A 23,623-nucleotide genomic window follows, 5' to 3' on the forward strand; every position below is an offset into this window, starting at 1 on the left:
CTGTTGGAAGCCATGAGATTTTATTAATCAATGTACAGTGCCAAAATGATTATCAACATTTTATGTTCTAAATGGCAGATTGTTAGGTATTTTCTGAATTAAAAAGCTATTTGTGTCCTCTTATCAAGAAATGGCAAGACGTAAGATTGGAAATTGTCCTCCTAAGGACATGAAGGAAGCTTGCAAGTGTGTGCTGAATGGTACTATGAGTCAGCGAAAAGCTGTTAAAAGCTTTGGCGTTAATAGGCGTTCACTGGCACGATACATGAAGAAATGCCAGAGTGGTGGACTGGACGACATGCAGCTGTCCGACTTTGAACCAAACTATGGGGTAAATGCAATATTTTCAGCCACAGAGCAAAAAGCTGTGAGTTGCTATTTCATAAGGACTGCCAAGCTGCATTATGGCTTTACTTTGAAAAATGCAAGACTTTTTGCATATGAACTTGCTGTTAAATATAACAAGGCAATTCCACCAAGCTGAACTGACCAGCTTGTCTCGAGAAACTGGTTTTAACCGCATTGTCGTTAGCGAATTTTTTGACAATCTAAGAAGAGTGTGCGAAAAAAACAACTTTAGTCCAGATCGCATTTACAGTGTGGATGAAACTGGGCTAAGCACAGTCCAGAATGCAGGTAGGGTAATTGCAGAAACTGGATCTCGCCAAGTAGGGCAGGTAACCTCTGCAGAAAAGGGGATTACCACTACAGCAATTTGCTGTATTAATGCACTGGGAAATGCCATTCCTCCAGCGATGGTGTTTCCCCGTGTCCATATTAAAGACCACATGATCAACGGAACACCAGCAGGAACAATTGGTTTTGCTAACATATCAGGGTGGTCAAACACCGAAATCTTTTCGCAATGGCTACAACATTTTGTGAAATTTTCCCATCCCACTGAGGAAGCTCCAGTCCTTCTTCTCATGGACAACCATGTATCACACATTGGTGTGCAGTCATTGGACTACGCAAAAGAAAACCCTGTTGTGCTTTTGACGTTTCCTCCGCATTGCTCACACAAGTTGCAGCCGCTTGATGTTTGTGTGTATGGCCCACTGAAAACTTACTATCACCAAGAGTGCAGCAATTGGATGCTAAACAACCCGTCCAAACGCGTAACCATCTATGAAGTTGGCGAGTTGTGTGCAAGAGCCTATGTCAAAGCATTTAACCAGCAAAATATCACCTCCAGCTTCAGAAAAACTGGATGTTTTCCATTTGCCGATAACATCTTTAGCGAAGATGATTTTGCTCCATCTGAAGTTACGAATCAGCCAGCTCCAGAATTCGACTTTGAGGTACAAGACCCAGCTTCATCCAGTGTTGATGAGCAAGAGGTTGAAGGCAGAATCTCTGAAGGTACAATAGCAACTCCTGAACTGCCCGTTACGTCACCAGTTCAAACTGACTTCACTCCGGAAGTAGTACGGCCGTACCCAAAAGCACAAGCCAGTCTCACAACTGCTGAAAAACCCAAAAGAAAGCGAAGAGAAAAGGGAAGATCATTAATTCTCACCAATACTCCCGTCAAGAACAGAATCACTGCGCAGCTTAGTGAAAAGAAAAATCCTCCAGCCAAGAATAAAAAAGGAAGCCAATAAGCTGAAGAAGAAACAGAAGACCATCACAAAACCCAAACCTGTTAGACGTGCTCTTAAAGTGGGTTCTATCGATAATGAAGGTGCTTCCTCGACCTCAGATAAAATTTATTTTTGCACTGTTTGCCAAGAACAATACATTGCAGAAGATCCAGAAGACTGGGTGCAATGCTGTTGTTCTGGTTGCAATGCATGCTCCAATGAAAGATTTTCAAGCAAACATTATTGCACCAATTGGTCGCATGAAATTTGCTTAAACAGCGATGAAACACCCCTGTGTTTTGACTGTGAGGAATCTTCGAGTGCCTGTCCTGGAAACAAGTGAATCTTGTCATTTTTGTGTCATTGCAATATTATAGGTGTTGGGGAGTTTTTGGTATGTTTCTAAATTTCGGCTGTGGAAGAAGCTTCCAGTGCCTGAACTATATGTAGGCTTATTGTTTAGTAATTTTGTCTGTCAGATTTGATTATTTTTCTCCATAAACCAAGCCATTTCTTGTGAACCACATGTCAATATAGGCCTACCAAAGTGTGTTGTGTCTGTATCTTGTGTTAATTATAGCCTACCTTCCATGTTGGCCAAATCAATGATGTCTTTAATTTCCTGCATTGCATGTTCTTTCACTGATTGACTGTTGAATAAACACCTTCCTTGTCATTGCAATTGGTAGTTAGGTCATAACACCAAAGCTTTTAAAAAGGTAATTACAGCTCTGATTAAATCAACTTGAGCTGTTCTATAAGCTACAGCTCAGTGTGTTAGTTTGGTTCCTTGAAACCCATTCGCTATCTTTCGTTTAAGCACAGTCACCACGATGGATAGATAGCGTGTCCCACATGTTATGATATTGTTGCTGGTATATTTTGTGTCTGTGATAATTGTGTAGCCTATGTAGCCTACCACTTTTTAAAGGTTTTGTCTTGACCTGACCAGCTCAGTGTCATCCATCATGTGAAACACTACCGGTACTAACACAAGTTTCATACCTAGGGTAATCATTGCAAAAAGAGTGGCTCAACATTGCAACTAAAGACACCAATTACTTTGATAGGGGCACTGTTGGATACCATATCCAACAGTGCCCCACTTTGACAGGTGATTTTTAACGCCTGATTATGAAATTTGTGTAAAACTTTTAAACTTTTTTTTATGTTAAGCTTTTCTTCATTATATTTTATCTGTAAAGTGTAGTGCAAACTCTGTGATTTGCCATGTGTTTCAAAACAAAGAGCGAAAGAAAATAGTAGAAATAGTTGAAAGAACCTTTGAGAATAACAACTGAATAGCGTGGAAATTTAGTCTAGAGCTATAAGACAGTTATCTTCTTTGGGTACCAGAATAGTGCATATGTGTTGTGTTCCTCAGTGCAATACAGGTTATCGATCCAATAAGATTGATGGAGAGAAGTGTATGATCTTTCGACTTCCCAAGGATCCTGAGATGCGTCAAACTTGGATAAATGCCATTCCACGTAAAAATTTAAATGTTACTGATTTTTGTAGAATATGCGCCAAACACTTCTGTGAAGACGACTTTGAAAAATGTTCCACTGATAAAAGTAAAAGCCGACAACAACGGAGAGGTTCTGCAGCTCTTAAACAACTTCGATTAAAAGCAACAGGAATTCCTCGAGTGTTTCCTGGACTACCACAATATTTGTCAAAACCTGCACCAAGAAAACGTGAAACTTCTGCTTCTACAACCACTGCAATATGTGAAAAGGTCAATGCAAAAATTCAGTGACAAACCAAAGCATTTCATGCCGAAGATGTTGTTAATAATGTGAGCTCTTAAAAATTAAATTATGTAATGCTGTGTTACCAACCAACTATGTGAAAGTAGTAAAAGAACATTCAATTGAACTTCCATTGATCATAACAGAAGATATGGTTGCACATGCTTTTGTGTCATCAATTCAGCTACCAAAAGAAATGTACATGCATTTGATGGGCTCTCCTTTGATATGCAAAGTTACAGAAGTTTGCAATTTACTTGCATCCCAGTCAGCAAGGGTTCGTGGGGCCCACGTGGGATTTCCATGGGCATTGGTGGGCTAAGTGGGCTTTAAGGTGGGTTTATCTGATGTTTCCGATGAGGCCCCAAGTGCGCGGCCCACTTCATATTTTTTTTTCTTTACAACCGATTCCCGGCATCTTTTATTGAATTTATCTTGATAATGTTATCATATCATGAAAATGTATCTGGGAATTTATTTTCATTTCTTGAAGTAAACTTTCTGGGCTTTCTGTGGGCATGAAGTGGGCTACCCACCATGATGAAAAATTATAAAATATACGTTCGCACTGGTCCATTATGCTATATTAAAGTGCAATAATCATAAAAATTGAATATATACAACGATACAATGCGACGGCGGTTTACATTTTAATAATGGTTTCATGGTGGGCTGCCCACTGATTTATGATATCACCCCTTTCCTCGTTGGCCCCTGCTGGGCTTTGTTTGAGCTTGCCCATGTCCCTACTTTTTGATCGCCTACCAATAATTTTATGCTTGAACTGCACAGCTACACCGGTATCGTTAATGATTGTAACCATCATAAATATTTTGGCCTACGATTTTAAACTTTGTGGGCTTGGCGTGGGCAGCACACCGTGATTACAATAAGATAAAAATTCCGGGCATCGTTTGATAGCGGCGATTGGTTTCTAAACTGCAATGTTTACAATAATCACAAACTTGAAAGCCTGCAAGTTTTGCTGGCGATTTCCTACGCCCCCTTGTGTAGATACTAGATAATGCCTTCTTTGACAAAATTAGTTTTGCAACATTTGAACAAAGCATTTGCTATGTAGCCTACTGTGGTTATAAACATGCAGGCTCAGTAAACAATCACTGTGTACAGCACAAGAAGATCTCGGCCCATATCAGGTACAATTGGTATAGGATAAATCCATGAACTAAAATCAATTAAAGCCTTGCAAAGAGGTTCAGCGTGGCGCAGTGGTTAGCGGTATACCGGCTTAAGGTATAATCTCGTCGATGAGCAAGAATGGTACAAGCTCACGAGTCGTGGGTTCGAATCTCACCTCTGAGCCATTTTTATGGCTATCTTTGACGTTAAAAACATTTGCTATTTGTTTATTTATTGCAGAAACAGCAAGAAGATACGTCATGGGCGACAATATCCTCCACAACTTGATAAAAGTTGCCCTAGAGAACCAAGAAAGATTGAAGGTGCTGACATCACTACTTCAATCATCATTAAATGAAAGACAGGTGGATGTCAGCACCTATAATGCATTGCCCGAGGGCATCAAGTTGCCTCTATCTTCCATTGAAGAGTGAACGGCATTCGAGGAGCACATTCAAGTCGACGCTACGAAAAACATCTTGGTTAGTTACATGTCATTGACGCATGCTTTTATTGATACGATATAAACGCACGTTTCTTTTATTTTTGTAAACTTTTTTGCAGCACTGGCTTTTAAAGTATAAGTCCAGAATGTAAGCGAGATTTGTTCTTATTTTATTTTTTTAATGAGTTTTTATCGTGGAATACCATTTCATTTTCAGGTTAACATCCTGCGTGACATCGGGGGACGCTCCGTTGACGAGTTTGTCCGACGCACTCTCAAACACGTCCTAAAAGACGAAGTTGGTGAAAATTGCAATTTAACCGGACGAAACGGGAAAACCGGCATCCGGCAAATTGAAAATATTTGATGTACTTTACTGTAAGTGTGACCTTTGTTGCATGTGATTCTAATATTTTCTTTCACTTTTGTAATGTGCTTTTGATTGTTGGAGTCTCCTTGTTAATCTTCATTGTTGAAAGTTGTCTAGATTTGCATTGTTTCGCAATCTCGTATTGTTTACGTGTTGCTAGTAGTGGCCACACACGTTGGGAAGGCTTGAAGAAGACCAGTTTATTGAGAATTGGCTGGACAGGCTGGGAAATATCCAATGTGCTAAAAATGCCACTTTTTTGCTTTTAATAATTTCAAAAATTTCTTGTTGGCCAATCATGCCTAAGTTGTTTTTCCCTATTCTAACCTGCTCTATTTTTCTTAAAAATGCCAAAATTTGTTGCTCCTCCAGCGCAAATATATTTTGGTAGAACTTTTAATGTGATTGATGCTAGCATCGGCTGGAATTTATTATGTATTTTTCTGTCTATGGCTACAAAAACATGTTTTTATCTATCATGGCAAAAATGCTCACTGCTAAAATTTAGGGCCCACAAGTAACTTTTCAATCTTTTGCGGGCGGTTTGAAAATGAACTTCGCAACAAAGAATGCCACAAAGCAAGATTTGGATAAGGCTGTTTCGAAGTGGTGTGTGGGAAGCCGTGATAGAGGTGGCAACCGCGCCAAACGAGCCAAAAGAGAAGGTTTAAAGAGAAAAGCTCAAGATGACGACGAGTGACACTTTTCGGTACGACACCATATACTTTTCAGTGGTCTCTTCAGATTCCACTAGTATTAAGCGAATTGTAGTGCACTTTTTGCGCCACCTAACTTGTCTTGTTAATATAGTGTTGTACGTATACTTCAAGGTGGTCAATGCAGTCCAAAAAGCAGAAGCAGCTTCACAGCACATCTTTCAGGCGTTAAACGTCCTAGCCCCTGCTGCAGGTGGCGGATGGTATCATCCAACCAAATATATTTTGAACCTTTAGATGCTTTGTTGTGTATCCAGCTCCAACAGTTTCGAAATCTCACAAATAGTTATGAAGTTGGGCACAGGACAAGTGTCGAAAAGATCAAAATACATGAAGGCGGTGAATATAGCCCTTTGCGAGTAGATGGGTTAGCCTACGCAAATAGGCAGTGGTAGCCGCGTGGGTTAGCCCAAGTATAACCCATTAGACGTAGGTGGGCTGCCCACTTTTGACATTTCCGCAAACCGTGGTACTGGGTTTTGCTGACTGGGATTCTGCAAAAATCTTTGTAGTGCCAACAATTATAATGCTTGTAACAATAACTACCATTTGCTCACTTTGGCTTGTACCTCAATTGAGCAGCACGTCATTACCCAAGAAGACAATGAGGATTCAACCTGTCGACCAGTACTTCAGTTTTTAACAGAACAGCTTAAATTAATGCAACATGAAAAGAGTGATCGTTGATATTCATGAAATTTGATAAAACTTTCATTTTTATGGCAACTAACTAGCAACTATTTATATAAACAACTATGCAACTTTTTTATGCAATAATCTGCTTTTAAAATTGATATAATTTGGCGTGCGTGTGCTTGTCTTGGCAATCTGAGTGCATCGACATGTATGCTAGATAATCAATAAAGAAATCCTTTTGAACAGCAATTATAGTGCCTAATAAATGTATTCAGATAGCTAGGATGAATTCCAACTGAGTTATTCCCCGTTGCTAGTCAGCAGAAGACAACAATCAACATCCTGTCAATTTCTTTTTGTTACCTCGTGTTAACAGTTTGTTGGGAAACACCTCAATCACGCCATTCCCTCTTACTGTTACAAAGGAAAGAATTAGGTTAGATTGTTACTGTGAAAATAGGGCTAGGTGCAAGTGAGGTGTTGGCCTACGTTAGAATTTAGGTTAGTGATAATTATGGCACTGTGGCATGAAATTCGTTAGACCAATTTTCTGAAGTCTTGATCTCAAACGTTCAAAAGATCTCCTAGAGTGGTTTTGTGGGTCTGAGTCTTAGCCTACTAAGTTTGACAGCACTCTATGTATATATATATAATATGGTAAGTGTCTGTGTGGTAACTGTCTGTGCACCAGTTTGAATATATCTTTTTCATAGCACTTTATTATTTGTTTAAATAAATAAGAATAAGTGATGTCATATAGTGCTGTTGAAATTCCATGCCCTAAACTGGCTGCTGCAAAAAAAGAACATCATCAAAACTTTTGTTTGAGCATTTGAAGTGCGATCATCATGCTGATGTTTCAACTCGTTTGTTAACTTGTAAAATTTCGAACTGTGGTATGCAATGTTTGACTATGCAAAGCTATTACAAGCATGTGCATAGAACACATTCTGATTTGCTATGTATAAGTTGACCTGCTGTTTATGATGTTGAAATGGATGGTGATGCTGATGAACATTGTAAATTTGAAAACAGGAATAGAACAGATTCCCATTTGGAAAGGCAAAAAAAACTTTTGGACACAATTTTGCAACTTTTTGCTTATAATCACAAGAAAAATACGTGCTTCCAAAGTCTAAATTTATTTCAATTGTGGATGATGTGGTTTCGTTATTGTGATCCTACCATGAAGAGTTAAATGATAGTACTCTATCTAGCAGACAAGCATTACCTGACAAAGCGTTAACAATGATGCATAGTACCTGGGAAAAGTTAAAAACAGACAAAGGGTATTTAAAATACTGCAAATCTATTGGTTTAGTTTCTCCTGTACAAATAAGTTTAACTTTAGTACACACTTATCAATATATACCCATTATTGACAGTCTTTCTAAATATTTGAGCCATTATGATGTTTTTACAAGTGGCACATACTTTCAATTCCATAAATACTTTCAAGGGCGCAAAGATATGTTGCGCCTACACATGTACTGTGATGAAATTGAGTTGTGTAATCCATTAGGATCATCGCGAAAAAAGAATAAACTGATGTGGTTTTACTGTCTGGTTGGAAACATTGGACCTACATATTTCTCTGCACTCAAAAACATAATAGTAATAAAATCAACTACTTTGCAAGCATTCGGTTATGCAAAAGTACTGGCACCTTTCATAGCAGATTTGAAGCTCCTAGAACGAAATGGTGTAAGTTTTGATGTTGTATTTAACAATGGATTAACTAAGAGAATTACCCTATTTGGCACTGCAGCGACTGATAACCTGGCTGCCCATGATCTTGCTAGATTTAGGAGATGCTTTAGCAGTGGACGTATTTGTCGGTTTTGTATGCGTAGTTACTAAGATCTGACAAAAAAACACAGAGAATGTGATTTTGTGTTGAGGACACCAAGTGCTCATGCAGTACAATTATCACATGTGGAGAATGATCCCAGCATGGTCAGTATGTATGGAGTGAGAAATAACTGCCTTTTGCATGAGTTGTGCGGATTTCATGCAACAACCTCCTTTCCACCTGACATAATGCATGACTGTTTAGAAAGAGTCATTCCTTGGTTTCTCAAGTTTTTTTTTCTCATTCTGTATCGAACATTTCTATCTCTCTAGTAAATTCTAAAATAAGGTCATTTTCCTTTGGTTCTTCTGATAAAAAAAATAAACCGAGGTGCTTGCCTTTTGATGTTGTCCATATAATTATAAATGGAAAAATTACTCTTACTGCAAGTGAGTCGTGGTGCCTTTTCAGGTTACTACCTTTAATTATTGGCAGTATGGTACCTGAAGATGACTTTATGTGGAGCCTTTATTTAAAGTTGGCATCACTGTTTGAAATAGTCTTTGCCCCTATCATAAAATTGGAATGGGTCAATGAGTTGCAACAACTCATTGATGACTTCTATTGTAGAGTGTTACGATGTCCAGAGACAGCTAATAGTATCAAACCCAAGCTTCACTTCATGATCCACTACCCAGAGCTTATTCGAAAATTTGGACCACTACGACATTTGTGGTGCATGAGGTTTGAAGCATTTCATTCCAAAATTAAGGCAGTGGCAAAATCTGGCAACAACTTCAAAAATATTTCTGAGAGTGTTGCTCAAAAAATTCAATATAAGAACTGCTGGGAGCAAAGTGGAGATACCTTTCTTTTTGAGCCAGAAAAATTAGTAAATCCCAAATCAACAACCATAACTTCATTACCTATTGATGTTCGACTGTTGTTACAACAGCAATTTAATGTTGCAGATGAATTTGGCGTCCAGACAGCTTCTAAAGCTTCCTATTATGGTACCGAATATACCATTAACTCTGTTTTTGTTCTAGATGTGGTACAGAAAATACCAAAATTTGTTAAAGTTTTAGGAATTGTTTACTGTAAAACTTCTTTATTGTTGTGGGCTGTTTCGTTGCAAGTTTTACGGTTTGCAAAACATCTGCACTCTTATTGTGTGTCAGATACACGTGAAATTTCAGTTGTGACTGCTGGTGAAGAATTAAATCATCATCCTTTAGATTTATATCATGATAATCATAAGTTCTATGTACGAATGAGGTATCGTGTTTGCATAAAAAGCTGATACAAGACATGACATGTACAAGACATGTACAAACATGTTGACCTTTGTTTATGATTTTGCCAAATATGGGCAATTGGTATTTTTGATCAAAGTTTGACCAGTTTCATAAATGAAGGTTTTAATATGAACAATTCTAGCTTTTTATTTGTTTAAAAATATTAATTTTAGAGGGTAGTTCATTTAAATAGGCTTTTAAACAACTTGTACTCTTCTACCGTATATTTGACAATGAAGATTTGACTGTGGAATTTAACACTGCACCTCTTAATGCTTCTGAAGACCCTTTCTTCCTTTAAAAGGACCTTTGCTGCCCTTGTAGGGTGGAAAAAATTATGTTTAAAAATTACATGGATATATTCATATCTATTTGGTGTAATGTCATTTTTTCACATACTGTTTTGTGCTATTTTAACTTTGTTCTGCTTTACTTGTTCAATACTGTTTTCAGACAAACATCGATGCTGAGTATAATTATTTAATTTCTTACAAGCAAAATAAGAAAATTGTTTGCTGTGTGAAAAAAGAAGACATTTGCACTAATGCTAAGGAAATATTCAAATTGCCCAAGGCAGCAATTGTTGAGTTTCAAATCTTCAATGAAGAATTTGGTAGTCTTTGTGATGCTGAAGTGGAAGACCTACCTGAAAAGGGGAATTTAACCTTAATTGTAAATTGCAATGAAGGTACGGTATAGTTACTATAGTTTAAACTGTTTGGGGATTGACAAGGGTGTTGTAAAGGTTACGAAAGAATTGGAAAGGGAGGAATGCAAAAATTTGAAATTGTTATGGTTTGTCTTATAAACTATTACATTGATTGAATTTGTAATTTTGTAGAAAGTCAATATGGTTAGCAACCTTTATTAAGATTTCAGACATAAGACACATGGGAAATGGAATGAACTGTGGTGTTATTGAGTTCAATTTTTGTGTGGGATTTCAATAATTTGGGAGTTAGGAGCCATTAGATTCAACGATGTTATATATATTGCTTGTTTTGCTACTGGTATTATTGCTTTTAGTAACATGCATTATAATAATTAATGTAATAATATACTAGATGAAGATGATCATGATGTCAACAGGTGGGCTAACTTGTGAAAATTGTATAAAGTTTTCAGTTACTAAGGAAGTAGCCTAGGGTACGGACCAAGCATGAAATGGCTGTACAATGCATGGTCTGGATAAGTATCACAATACAATTTAGAAGCAATCTCCCTTGATTTTTTACAGGTGTAAAGCATACAACGGCTGCTAGTTGGTTCAATTTGTAGTAGACGTATACTCGCAATATTTCGTGAACAGAATTCTAAATTTCATTCTGAACAGAAAGAAAAAATTACACTGGCAAAACCTCCTCTAAGCAAAAATCACATTGTGTCGTCTGACAAGGCAATGTCATTTACGGTCTCTAGTGAAAGCAATGCTGCTGTATACTACAAGGTTGATCTTCTGTCTGGTGTTTGCACTTGTCCAGTGGGCTTAAATGGCAAATTGTGCAAACACCAAAAAAACATTTTAGTTCATGAACAGTTGAAATCAGACAAGTACTATGAAGGATCACCGGAGAAGCACCGCTATGTCTCCATTGCTTTGGGAGAAGAAAATGCGATTCCTCAAAGTTTTTTTCAAGGGCTGGTCAAACAAAGCACAAGTAGGCCTATTTCCCAAGTCAGCCAGACCGAAATCAGCATGGAGGAGCAGCTTTCTCCAACCGAAGAAGAGAAAACTGACAAAGAGACCCAAGATTATGCTTCTCGAAACACCGCAATCATTGACACCTTACCGTCTCTTCTTCAGTACAAGCTTTCATCGCAGTGGAACACAGAAGTATTGAACAGTGCTCTTTTGAAATTTGTTGATGCAGTGAAATTGGCTCGCTCAGAAGCGAACATTATTTCAGCTTTACATCGCTTTAGCAAGGACGCTACACCAAAAACAAGTGAAGGGAAAAAAATTCATTGTCAGCCAGCATCGATTGCTCGCAGGAGCTTAGGAGTCAGTAGAAGTTCGGCACCACTTGGGAAAGGTCGCCCTCCATCTACCTCCACATCAGCGCCAAGAAAGAAGAGAAAGCGTAGTTTAGCTGCCAATATTATGTGTAACCAGCACAATGCAAAAAGCCATGGTAATGGTCATTAATTTCTTTAACTTGTGTAACTGTTTGATGTTGCTGTTAACATTAGGATTACTGGTTTATTACTACCGACTTTTACCACGGTGTCCTATAAAACTTATTATTACTGCAAAAAATATATAAATACTGCAAAAACAAGAATGATCTGTGTTTTATAGGACACCGTGGTAGTCCTAGTGGTAAGGTACTATATGTTCGTTTTGTGTACATCCGAGTTTACCTGTGGACTTCCGCAAAATCGTAAATTGTTGGGAAGCAATGCTCCCAAAAGCGCTTCACGCAACCTGCTCTCCTTTAAATAGCTGGACTAACGTAACTCCACACAAACTATTCTTTATATTTAACAGACGCTCTTGCTCAGGAAAATCCATACCAATGTGGCTTACACATTCCGGCCCAGTATTGCTACGTGACTTTGTAAAAACACACAAAAACGATGACCTGGTCCAAGAAGTTCACTTGAGAGAAGCCAACCTTAACTGTGCAAGTATCCCGTATCCTGATGGAGTGATGGGAGAGAGAGTCAGGCCTCAATCGGTGATCTGGCTACTTGTGCGAAACAACTCAGGGGAACGGATTCGGTTCCACGTGACTCCATGCTACCGCTCGACGGAGAGACCCAGCCACTCACCCGGAATCATGAGGAAGTTTTGCTGGCGGTGAGCCTACTCGCAGTGCTTCATCCGAAGAAAACATTAAACTTGCCTTATGCAGATCAACTCGATCTACTCATGGGGTCCCTCCTGCCAGATACGGTGGCGAAGTTTCGTATTGAATGGGAGTGAATCTTGTGAATTGCCCTAAAACTTGCCTGAGTTCATTTGTATTTGTTGATTGACACGTTTGTTTCACTCGCTCTGTATTGTGCCTGTGTTCCTTTTGTGTTGACTGATGATGACCTCTAACAAATCACCTGACTGATGATGTTGACTAATCAGTTTGTTGCAAACCCGATCAGTTGTACAAGTGTTTAGTTCTCAGTCAGACGCCTAATTCTATTCTCAGTCATGAGCTTTATTTTCTGTAATTCTTTGTGTTTTTAGATGCTTCACTTCTAAGTTAATCAAAGCTTTCAATAAAGGTTCATCACAACCATTACAAAGAAGCGAGGTGATACATTCTTGGATAGGGAGTCCCAGTTTATGCAGGATGCCGACCAACTTTTCAATGTGTATTGCAGTGATGCTGCGCAACGTAGGAAGATGGAAAAAAATTCAAATTAAAAATACAGGTCGAAGATGATGACGTGCAAATAGTGCAAAATAAGTGCAGAAGTGCAAATACATCACTATCATCGTCAATTTGGAATGAATTACCAGCTGACGATCTACGTGATGCAGCATCAACATCGACATTACAATCCGAATCCTCCATTGACTCCGTGTTTGTTAGAGGTAACTCCATGGAACTTGTACAACAAAACCGAATCAAGCGGAGCAATCTGGCCAGAATGTGCGAGCGTTATCAGATATCTGATTGGGCTGCTGCTGCGATTGCCAATAGCGCATTGCAGGATGTTGGTTTTATATCCAATAATGATCAGACTAATGTCATTGATCGTAGCAAGCTTAAAACAGAATGTGATAGATGCAGAGAAGAAATAAGAAAAGACGACCAAAAAAATTTAAAGTTTGTGGATGAGCTGTACTGTGATGGCCACAACGGATGCAACTCAAACTGTCACTGAAGGTCCAAACAACAAGCTATATCGGAGAGCACAGCTAGAGGAGCACTATGCTGTAGTTGGGGAGCCGGCTGAGTATTATATCAGTCACCTAACACCTTCCAATGCAAAGGGACGAACAATTGCGAGAGATCTTTTTAAATTATTTGAAGGGACGGAATTGAAAAATAAGTTGGCAATTGTTGGATCAGATGGTACTGCGTCAATGACCGAAAGATATACTGTAATTGATGGAAAAGCAACTTCAGTGGGTTATTTGCCTTCATCATGCCAATGAACTTCTCCTGCGCCATGTGTTTACAACTCTTGATGGAACAACAAATAGTCCGGATACCTTTACTGGAGAAATTGGAAAATGCTTGAGTGGAACTGTATCTGACTGGCCAGTCGTGGATTTTAGACCAATATTATATCCACACTTTCCGGAATTACCACAACCAGTTGTTGAAGATCTCAGTACCGATCAACATTATGCATATAGAATTTGTATGGCTGTTATCGTTGTGTCTGTAGACAGTGACCTTGAATTCCTGGTAGATGGGCCAATTGTACGTTCGCGGTGATTGACCCTTGCCTGTCAAATTCTCTGTCATTATGTGTCGGTCAAGAAGCCCTCTGCGAGTTTGTTGTCTCTTGCGTAGTTTTGTTTTATAGGTATATTTCCCAATTTGGGTTCAAATTAAACAGGACAACAAATTAATCCATGGATCATTTTTTTTAAATTTGATCTAAAGAATCTTCAAGGTTTCCAACAGGAGAGTAAAAGAGATTGCGTTGAAAGTTATGCAGAAAATTGCAGCAGTTATGTTGAAAGTTTTGCACATCTTGTACTTGCAATGTTGGGTGATGGTGATGAGGAAATCTGTAGACTTGCTGTAAATAAAGTGCAGGCATTACGTGGAAAGATATCCTCATTTGATATCCCAAATGAAATTTTGAATGTGAGAATACTGATCGTAAAGAGGAAGATTTCGGTGCGGTAGCTGCTTCTGTGCCTAGAAGTAGTCACATTCGATTATACCATCTGCCTGAAATAAATCTCAATGCAAAGGCATACTACAAAATGGTAAATTTAAATTCAGCAGACGTCCAAGAACCACCGGCCATCAAGATCTTGGCTGATGCCAACATTGAAAAAGTCAGAAGTGATCAGCTGATTCTAGATCACCCATGCCACAACCAAGCTGTTGAAAGTTGATTACCGAAGCATCAGCACAGGTAGCTGGCTTTAAACGAAGAGATGGACTCATTCGCCAGAAAATCAAGTCCTGCAAGTTGATGAAAAAATTTAACACAAAAAAGCAATTTGTTTAAAAGTCATTGTCGACTGCCAGTGATTAAACTGGCATTCCTCGCTTGCTTTGTTTTGTGGGTAGGATGGCTAGACACCCTGCAAGACTCTAAATCACCTGAAAAGGGCAGATGAACTCCTAAGTCAATGGCCAGCAAACAACCAGTTATATGCCTATTGGGGACGGTTCTGGTAAAAAAACAACAATGCGCAATGATTAACTACCTCTTTCAACTGTCAAGTGTCTAGCCTTTTCAGTTAATAGGTGGTGAGGAAATGTTACTCAGATACGGAATCGCGGATCAGATAATCGTGTATTGTTTCTGTTGAGGCTTCCACTGAAACCATTTCAATTTTAAAAATATTTGGTAACAGTTGCACTGCCAAAAATTTATATAATAAGGAAATTTTGTGCCGATTTTCATAAAAAATATGGTTTTTGGCTAATAACCTTTTTTCTAATCAAAATCAGGAAAAAGTTTTTATAATTTGATGATTTTGCAACTTTTGAGCCCATAGTGAACCTTCTAGCATGAATCGTTCCAAACTTATTGCAATTTGGCCTTTTGTGGGCACGTTCAGGCCGGTTGCCGGGCCAAAACAATTACAACCACCCAAAACCAGTTTTTATAAAAATTTTTGCTTATTTGCTCGGCATTGACAAAGGAGATTTTTCAAATTTCTAAAAAAAATTTTTCACGCCACCTCAGCAAACACTTTTTTAATTTGGGTTGAAAGCTTTCGCTTCCAGCAGCGGAACACTCACAGAATCTCAGAGATCAGACACAGAAAATGAACCTGATAATGCCTATGAAAATGTAGTTTCAGATCAGGATGAAGAAGCCGACTCACACTCAAATACATTTAATTGAAGCAGAGTTGTCAGCAAATATGATTGACCTTAATCCAGACAGAGAAAATAAACTTACTGTTGTCATGCAAAAAGTCACTTCAGCTCAGGATGAAAAAACAGGCTCACACTCGTAAAATGTGGAGATAAATGAAGCTGGGATGTTGGCTGATTCTGTGGCAATGTATGCAGACGATGAAAATTGTGATGAAAATGTTTCAACAGATGCCTTTGCACAGTGCACACATGGAGACAAGTTCAAATCTTAAGTTGTATTGTTCAACTGTAGGTCTTGATATTGGTTGCATTCCATCTGAGTGTCCTTCTAAAAATGAATGTTAAAAATGATGTGATCAATGAACGCATTCCTCTGCCTAAAAAATTCCCAAAAGATAATGAAAATCGTGATTTCCCAACAGTGACATTGCAATCTCAAAGCTCCAATGAAGAGCGACATACAGACTGGCTTGTATGGAGCCAAAAGAAACAGGCATTATATTGCTTTCCATGGAGGTTATTCTTTGATAGCAGTATAAAGCCTAGGCCAAAGTCTGCTTTTGTGACACCCGACGGTTACAACATAAATACAAGATGGCGAAAGTTGTACAACAGGATACCAGAACATGAAAGAAACAACAATCATCCGGAATGTTATCTGGCATGGCAAGAATCAGAAAGGCGTCTCAAATCTTTCAGAGATGTTAACAGTTTACTGGAAGTGTTTATACAATCTGAAGCATTGAAGTGGTACAATATTTTAAAACGAGTTATCGATGTTGTACTTTTCTTGGGTGAACGTGGTCTAGCATTCAGTGGTGCATTTTATCGGATTGAAACCAACAATGGAAATTTTTTGGGAGTGATTGAATTGCTATCTCGTTGGGACTCCGTTCTTACGGAGCATGTATTACATGTCAAAGAATCACAGAAAAACAAAAAATGACTGCAAGTTCATTACCTGTCCCCAGATTCTCAAAATGAATTCATTGCTGAATGCTCTGATTTGGTGAAGCAACAAATTTTAATAAAGAAGCTGCAAAATATTTTGCTGTAATGGTAGATGGTATGAGATCAGATTCTTCACATACAGAGTAAACAACGTTTCTTTTGAGATATGTACTTGTTTCCGAGGTTCATTTGTGTAATTGTTTCTGCACACGCGTCATCTATTTCGTTAGCGCTTTACCTGCGGCAGGGCGCCTTCTCAGAGCCAGTATTGTTTCACTGTTTACTTTCAATCACTTCAGTTTTTTTTTAAAGCCGTCCAGATGACTGAGATTTTTTCATGTGCGGACATTTTGCCGAAACCCATTTTGCCGAAAGGACATTATGCTGAAGGACATTTTGCCGAAAGGACAAATTGCCGAAAGGACTAATTGCCGAATGGACTAATTGCCGAAAGGACAAATTGCCGAAAGGACAAATTGCTTTAAGAATTTGGAAAAAAAAATTACTTTGAAGTGACACAAAATCTCGTTACTATGCAAGCTTCTTCTTCATCCGTTCAGTCGTTTACGACTCTCAGTCACTCTATATGTCATCTTTCTCCACATCTCTCGATTCCACGCAGCCTCCTTCAATTCATGCACTCCCATACCACTGTCATTTACGATTGTGTCAAGCCATCTTGTTTTTGGGCGCTCCCTTCCTCTTCCTCCGCTGACCAAACCAAGTATGATGTCTTTTTCCATTGATTTGCTTCTCATTATGTGGCCAAAATATGAAAGTGTCTGCCTGACGATTCTAGCTTCTAGGGATATGTCCGGTTTAATTTGTTCGAGAATTTTCTCATTTGTTACTTTGGCTGTCCAAGGAACATGCAGTAACCTTCTCCAACACCACAATTCAAATGCGTCAATCTTTCTTCTGTCTGTTTTGTTTCTATGTTCTGCTATTTTAATTGTTACAGGGAAAATCCATTGAGCAGATTTGGATGTCTTTTTACTCGGTACATTATTTGCAGCTACGTCCAAGATCTTTTCCTTTATATTGTCCCATATCATATCCGCTTGCTTATTTTCAGTGCTTAGAAATTTCAAAATGTTTCAAACTTCGGCTGTATAATTTCGTCCAATCTGTTCTGTGTCATATATCATGTTTCTTTTTTCTCGTTTTGTAACGGCGTTGCAAAATCGTACTTTTAGTTTGGTTACTGGCAACTGGTGATCTGTTCCACAGTCAGCTCCCGGATATGTCTTTGTCGCCAGAGTGGAGCTTGACCATTTCTGTTGGCATAAAATATAATCAATTTGATTTCTGTAGTGTCCGTTTGGTGAAGTCCAGGTGTACAATCTTCTTTTAGGCTGTTTAAACATAGTGTTGGTTATTGAAAGTTGATGTTCTTGGCAAAATTGAAATAATCTTTCTCCTGATTTGTTTCGGTGACCCGACCCAAACCAAACCCGCCAGTAACTCCCGGTTCTAATGTACTTCCAATCTTAGCGTTGAAATATCCCATAATGCAGCGTTTCTTAACCTGGGGGTCGCGAAGGTCATTTCATGGGGGTCGCAAAGATATTCATAAAAGATTTTCGAAATCGCAAAAATTTCCGGATAAATGAAAAATCTTTGTAGCAATTACTTTAGTATACAGTAATGTTGTAGCAAGTGACTAATTGGTCGCACTGTTACGAAAGAGAATGCGTAGCTCGGTTGTAGGCCAATTTATCATCGTTTGTTCAAGTAGAACAGTATTTCTCTGAGCTCAAACAAAGAGATGCCGCATTTGTACGAAATCCGTTCTCTACTGCTTTGGATGTTGCTGATATTCCAGATGAATTACAAGACCAATTTTATGATCTTCAAAATGATTCTTCCGCATGTAACGTTTTTCATCAAATGCTCTCTCTCAGTTCTGGTGTGCTGCCGTATGCGAAAATCTTACCCACAACTATCTGAACAAGCTTTTCGAATATTATTTCCATTTGCCACAAAGTGGTTTTTCAGCTCTTGTCCATATGAAAACGACGGCAAGAAATCGAAGGAAAGTTGAAGATGATATGAGATGAGATCAAGCACTCAACCACTAATTTCGAAGTTGGCCAAGCAGTTGCAGAGTCAACTGTAGCATTAAAAGTTGTGATATTCAGCAGTTCTTTTAAATTAAATGTTATTGAAATGTATTTTTGTGCTAATTTGTATATCTATAGAAAACATAGCAGGAAGGGGGGTCGCAGGCTGTATTAAACACCTACAAGGGGTCGTGAACCACAAAAGGTTGAGAAACACTGCCATAATGTATATAATATCTTTTGTAGGTGTTTGCTTCAAAGTGTTATGTAGATCATCATAGAAGTTATCCAAATCTTGTTCTAGAGAATCTGCTGTGGGAGCGTATACCTGGATGATTGTAACACTGCAAGGTTTCCTTGAATTCGTATGGTCATTATTCTGTCACTGAATACCTGATAGTGTTCGATGCATTTCGACACTTTCTTCGTTGTAATAAACCCAACCCTTCTTCGTCTTGTTGTATCATTGCCTGAGTAATAAATAATGTGTTCGTCAGAGTTGAAAAAAGCATTGCTAATCCAATGCACTTCGCTTAACCCAAGGATGATAATATTGAGTCGATTCATTTTGTTTTTTATGACTTCCAGTTTTCCTGTATTTAGTCCATTGACATTCCATGTTCCAATTTTGTATGGTTTAGTGAAGCGTAGAGTGGTAGTTTCACTGCAAGCCATTTCAGCAATTAGGGGTCCAAAAGGCTTTGCCCTATTCACGTCATTAGTACTTGAGTTCATTTGACTTTCTCTTTGCTCTTCTCTAGTAGCTTGATTGGTACCGTCCAGCCTGGAGGTTCCACTTTCTGGTACCATTTCGTCTTCACTTTTTCGTTTTTTCATCATAGAGTATTTAGGCAAAAGTTCTGGGGTAAACTATGCAAGCAGTGCCCTTGATTTCGCAGTGTGGTCGTCGACGTCGTCCTTCCTTCATTCCATCGCTTTGGAATATACACGATCGAGTTGTTGATGATCTTCCTCGTACTAACAATTTCATCGAAGGATGGCACCATGACCAACGAGTCTCCATCACACACCCCACGATACGTCGACTGACAGTAAAGTTGATAAAGGAACAATCGCACAACAAACTAATCCTGGAGCAGGTATCAGCTTGCGTTCAATTGGTGCCACCAAATAAAAAATATAAGGTTGTGAACGATAGACTAAAACACATTGTGGAGAATATCGATACATATAACACTTCTGTCACACATAATTTGTGAGTGAAATCTGTTTGTGAATGATATTTATGTGTTATTAGGTTATGATAATACATATAATACATTTGTACAATTTCGGCAATTTGTCCAATCGGCATTTAGTCCTTTCGATAAAATGTCCATTCGGCAAAATGTCAGTGTAACGATTTTTCGGTGTTGATATTGTTCAGTGTCATGAAAGATCTATTTTTAATCCTTTAAAAAGCAACACAAATATGTTTCAAAAAGTTGTGTGTTGAAGGAACTTGAAGATTGTGGTTGAAGCAACCAAATTAAAAAAGTAGTCCGAAGACCATCAGATTAATCTAACGTTTGCAACATCAGAAGAAGAAAAGAAACTTTGTAGGCCTATTTGTGATTAAGGACAGTAGCCTACAAAATTACCTATTGGGGAGGAATTCAATCATAAATGGAATAAATAGAGAAGACAATCAGAAGAAACAAAGAACGTCCAGCAAACAAACTCTTGGCATGCAAGGTAGTTCCGAACTTGTTCTCAATTGAATAATTAACTGTGTTGTATTGTATTTCTTTAGCCAGTAAGTGGTAGGCGAATGTCTTCGTCGCTCATCTCTAGTTGTATCTGAGGGCCTAAAAACTGTTGGAATTAGTGATTGTAGTGATACGTTGAGGGCCACCCACCGATCGATAACTTGACTAAAGAGTGTGATGAGACAATTCCTGATGTTAATTACACATATAAAAAGGGGTCTCACCCCATGATAACTCGGCTTAAAGCTAAGATCGCAACTCAATCTCATCTGGCTGCTTACGAATCACAACTTGAACTACAGTCTCAAAACTTTGACCTCAATGCAGGGCATTCTGAAGCCCTTATAGAATTTAATAAACAAAGAGATATTAATGCCCTGATAGCTGGGAATGAATAGAAAAAAAGCGATAAGATCTAACTTAGCCATTCAAAATTTAAATGCCGAGTCTGAATTCAAGAAACAGCAAGTTAAATTAAATGTCACCGCTGGCTTGGGTGAAGCTCACCAATCGTTGCTTGAGTCGAGCACTAATCTGAATAATAATGTTCCCTTTGATGAACCCACGCATCCGGAATTTAAGAGATGTGTAAGCTTTGGAGCCGCTAGAGATAACCCCACCGAGTCGACTTTACATAGGAACGATAACTTAACCTGGAAAGCCTTGCTTCTTAATGAAACCCCAGTGGTCTCTCGATCCCCTGAGCCTCATGGGCTCTAGCCTAACTTTAGGGACACATATGGGCGCCAGACATTCTGCAGTGGAACCGGCAGAGGAACAACAATGGCTGACAATGATGATGATGGGAGCCAGACAGTAACTCAGAACTTTGGTACAAACCATTTTCACAATCCACAGGTAATCTCAAGGCACGTAAGTACTTGTCGTTCTAACATCTATAATTCTTGGCCACCTAAGGAGACAGAAACTTATAGTACACAACAAGACTCATCTTTTCAATATCAAAACTGTAGAGCCTATCTCGACAGAGCTACCTTGATTGCTTAGAATGGAGAGAATATGCCCTTCATATTTTTTCAAAAATCAAATCACTGCTTTAATGAAAAGCTGCCCTTTCCAAGAATCTTGCCTAACTTTACTGCAAGCTGCATGTGTCGGAACAGCCACGCAAACTATAGCTAATCTTGTTTCTGATACCCCAGGGTTGCCTCCTGAGGCTGGAGTTAACATGTCCCAAGAACGGCTATCACAACGCTTTGGAGTACATGGTGGCTTTTATGCGGAACCGGAAGTCAGGAAGTATCGTTGGGGACCTAAGTGGCCATCGGTGTTGGCCTTTATGTGGAAAGATTACAAGGATCAATTAATTATTATTATCACAATGTTTGCTTAAACGCTCAGGCACATGACCAACGCAACAATTTGGAAGGACGGTTTGTATTAGACTTAGCGAAAAGACTGCCAATTTGAAATCCCGGTCCTGTTGATGATTAACATCAAGTTTCTTAACAATCATAAGCTGGCAGTAGACAGGGCCACGGCACTTCGGAAAAAGGCTTTGAAACAACCCGACTTTTGTGAATATCTAACCGATACGATGAAAGACTTGCAGTCGAATGGCTATATCGAGCGTATCGGTGATGACTTGAGTGCAACTCATGCTAGGGGTTGTACATGGTATCTGCCGTATTTTGTCACTTCGCAATCTAAGGAGCGCATTGTATATGATGGGAAGTCCGAATTTAAAGGTGTGTGTGTAAATGACGTAAGTATGTCTGGCCCGGATCTCTTGAATCCGTTGCTACATGTGCTAACTAGGTTCAGGATAGGGAAATTTGACTTGATGGCCGATGTTATAAAATGTTTCTTTCAGATAAGACTGCCGGCGAGGCAGAGGGATCCCTTTCCAACACTCTGGTTCGACCAAGATGACATAACAAACGACAAACTAGTCCCATTTCGTTTTTGCGTCCACCCTTGGGGTGTGAAAAGCATCCCATATGTAGCCTGTTTAGCCTTCAAGATGGCTGAACAGTATCCCAATTATGAATGTAATTTGACTTTGAGTAAAGGAAGAATATGTTCAGAACATTAAGTTAGCCAAGGAAGAACTCTTGCAGTTCAATTTAACAGCTAATACAAACACTGAAGTCAATGGAGCTTGATCATACGTTTCATCGTTTGTTTGCATATTGATGTTAGCTGTGTGGTTCAAAATGTTAGCTCACAAAGACTTGTGCAACCGTTCGTAGAAAATCAGCTGTTTCAAGGACGTGGTAGAGCTCGCAAAAGAGCAAGGCAACACGATGATTGTACACAAGCTGTGAGTTTAGCAGAAGCTAGTGAAAAAAATAACTCACCAGAAGAGGGATTTTTTAGAAAGCATATTCTCTATATTGTCATTGATACTGTTATTTCAGGATTAACTGTTTGCTTTGTAGCGCCCTGCGTTTTCACTTTAGGTCTTTTCAATCTTCCTTAACGCTTGTTACCGCCTTGATATCATCGTTCTGTTGCATATATGTAATGTTACTCTGTAAGTCAACCAATTCATGTAGTTTGGCAAGTATGGGACATTCCAAAAACGGCCATCGTTACGCCCATTGGCGGCTTCGAATTTTGTAAATTAAGCATGGGTCTGTGTAATGCTAGTCAAACGTTTCAACGCTTCATGAACGAGGTTTTGCGTGGATTGAACTTCGTGTTTTGCTATGTCGATGATGTGTTAATCTTCTCCAAAAATAAAGAAGAACATGCGATCCACCTGAGGGCAGTTTTTCGACGCTTGACTCACTACGGGCTCATTCTCAATAAGGGAAAATGTGTGTTTGGTGTTCCGAAGGTAAAATTCTTAGGTCATGAGGTCAACTCTGAAGGCATTCAACCCCTTTCTGGCAAGGTGGAAGCAATCCAGAAGTTTCAGCGCCCACTACAGGCAGGGCAGCTCAGGAAGTATCTTGGCATGGTGAACTTCTACCGTAAATTCATTCCCGATTGTGCACGGCTCTTGCAGCCGCTACACGGCATCTTAACTCCTAAGCTATCCGGTCAGAAACCGATACCTTGGACCGATGATGCAATCTCAGCCTTCGACAGGTCGAAGGAAGGCTTAAAGAGCATTTCACTGTTAGCGTATCCAGCCCCCGGCGCCGCGACCTCTCTCGTCGTAGATGCATCTTCCACTGCTGTCAGTGCCGTGGTCCAACAGGAAATCGATGGTAAACAGAAGCCCATTACTTTCT

At 39.1% G+C, this 23,623-nt stretch overlaps 2 protein-coding genes across 2 annotated transcripts; one reads left to right on the forward strand and one right to left on the reverse strand.

The window, feature by feature from the left end:
* The first annotated feature begins 16,031 nt into the window (after nt 1-16,031).
* On the forward strand, nt 16,032-16,643 carry LOC145780260 (uncharacterized). Its single transcript, XM_082591964.1, has one exon. It carries the CDS (start codon nt 16,032-16,034, stop codon nt 16,641-16,643), a length of 612 nt encoding a protein of 203 aa, XP_082448090.1.
* Nucleotides 16,644-19,011: 2,368 nt separating this feature from the next.
* LOC145780261 (protein CFDP2-like) lies at nt 19,012-19,548 on the reverse strand. Its single transcript, XM_082591965.1, has one exon. It carries the CDS (start codon nt 19,546-19,548, stop codon nt 19,012-19,014), a length of 537 nt encoding a protein of 178 aa, XP_082448091.1.
* Nucleotides 19,549-23,623: the final 4,075 nt, after the last annotated feature.

The sequence above is a fragment of the Aplidium turbinatum genome, chromosome 11, assembly GCF_918807975.1.
Source record: "Aplidium turbinatum chromosome 11, kaAplTurb1.1, whole genome shotgun sequence".
In the NCBI taxonomy this organism is placed as follows: Eukaryota; Metazoa; Chordata; class Ascidiacea; order Aplousobranchia; family Polyclinidae; genus Aplidium; species Aplidium turbinatum.

What these genes read in the sequence shown, in the direction of transcription:
- LOC145780260 (XM_082591964.1), top strand. Translation starts at nt 16,032, where the DNA reads ATGAATGTTAAAAATGATGTGATCAATGAACGCATTCCTCTGCCTAAA.
- LOC145780261 (XM_082591965.1), bottom strand. Translation starts at nt 19,548, where the DNA reads ATGAAAAAACGAAAAAGTGAAGACGAAATGGTACCAGAAAGTGGAACC.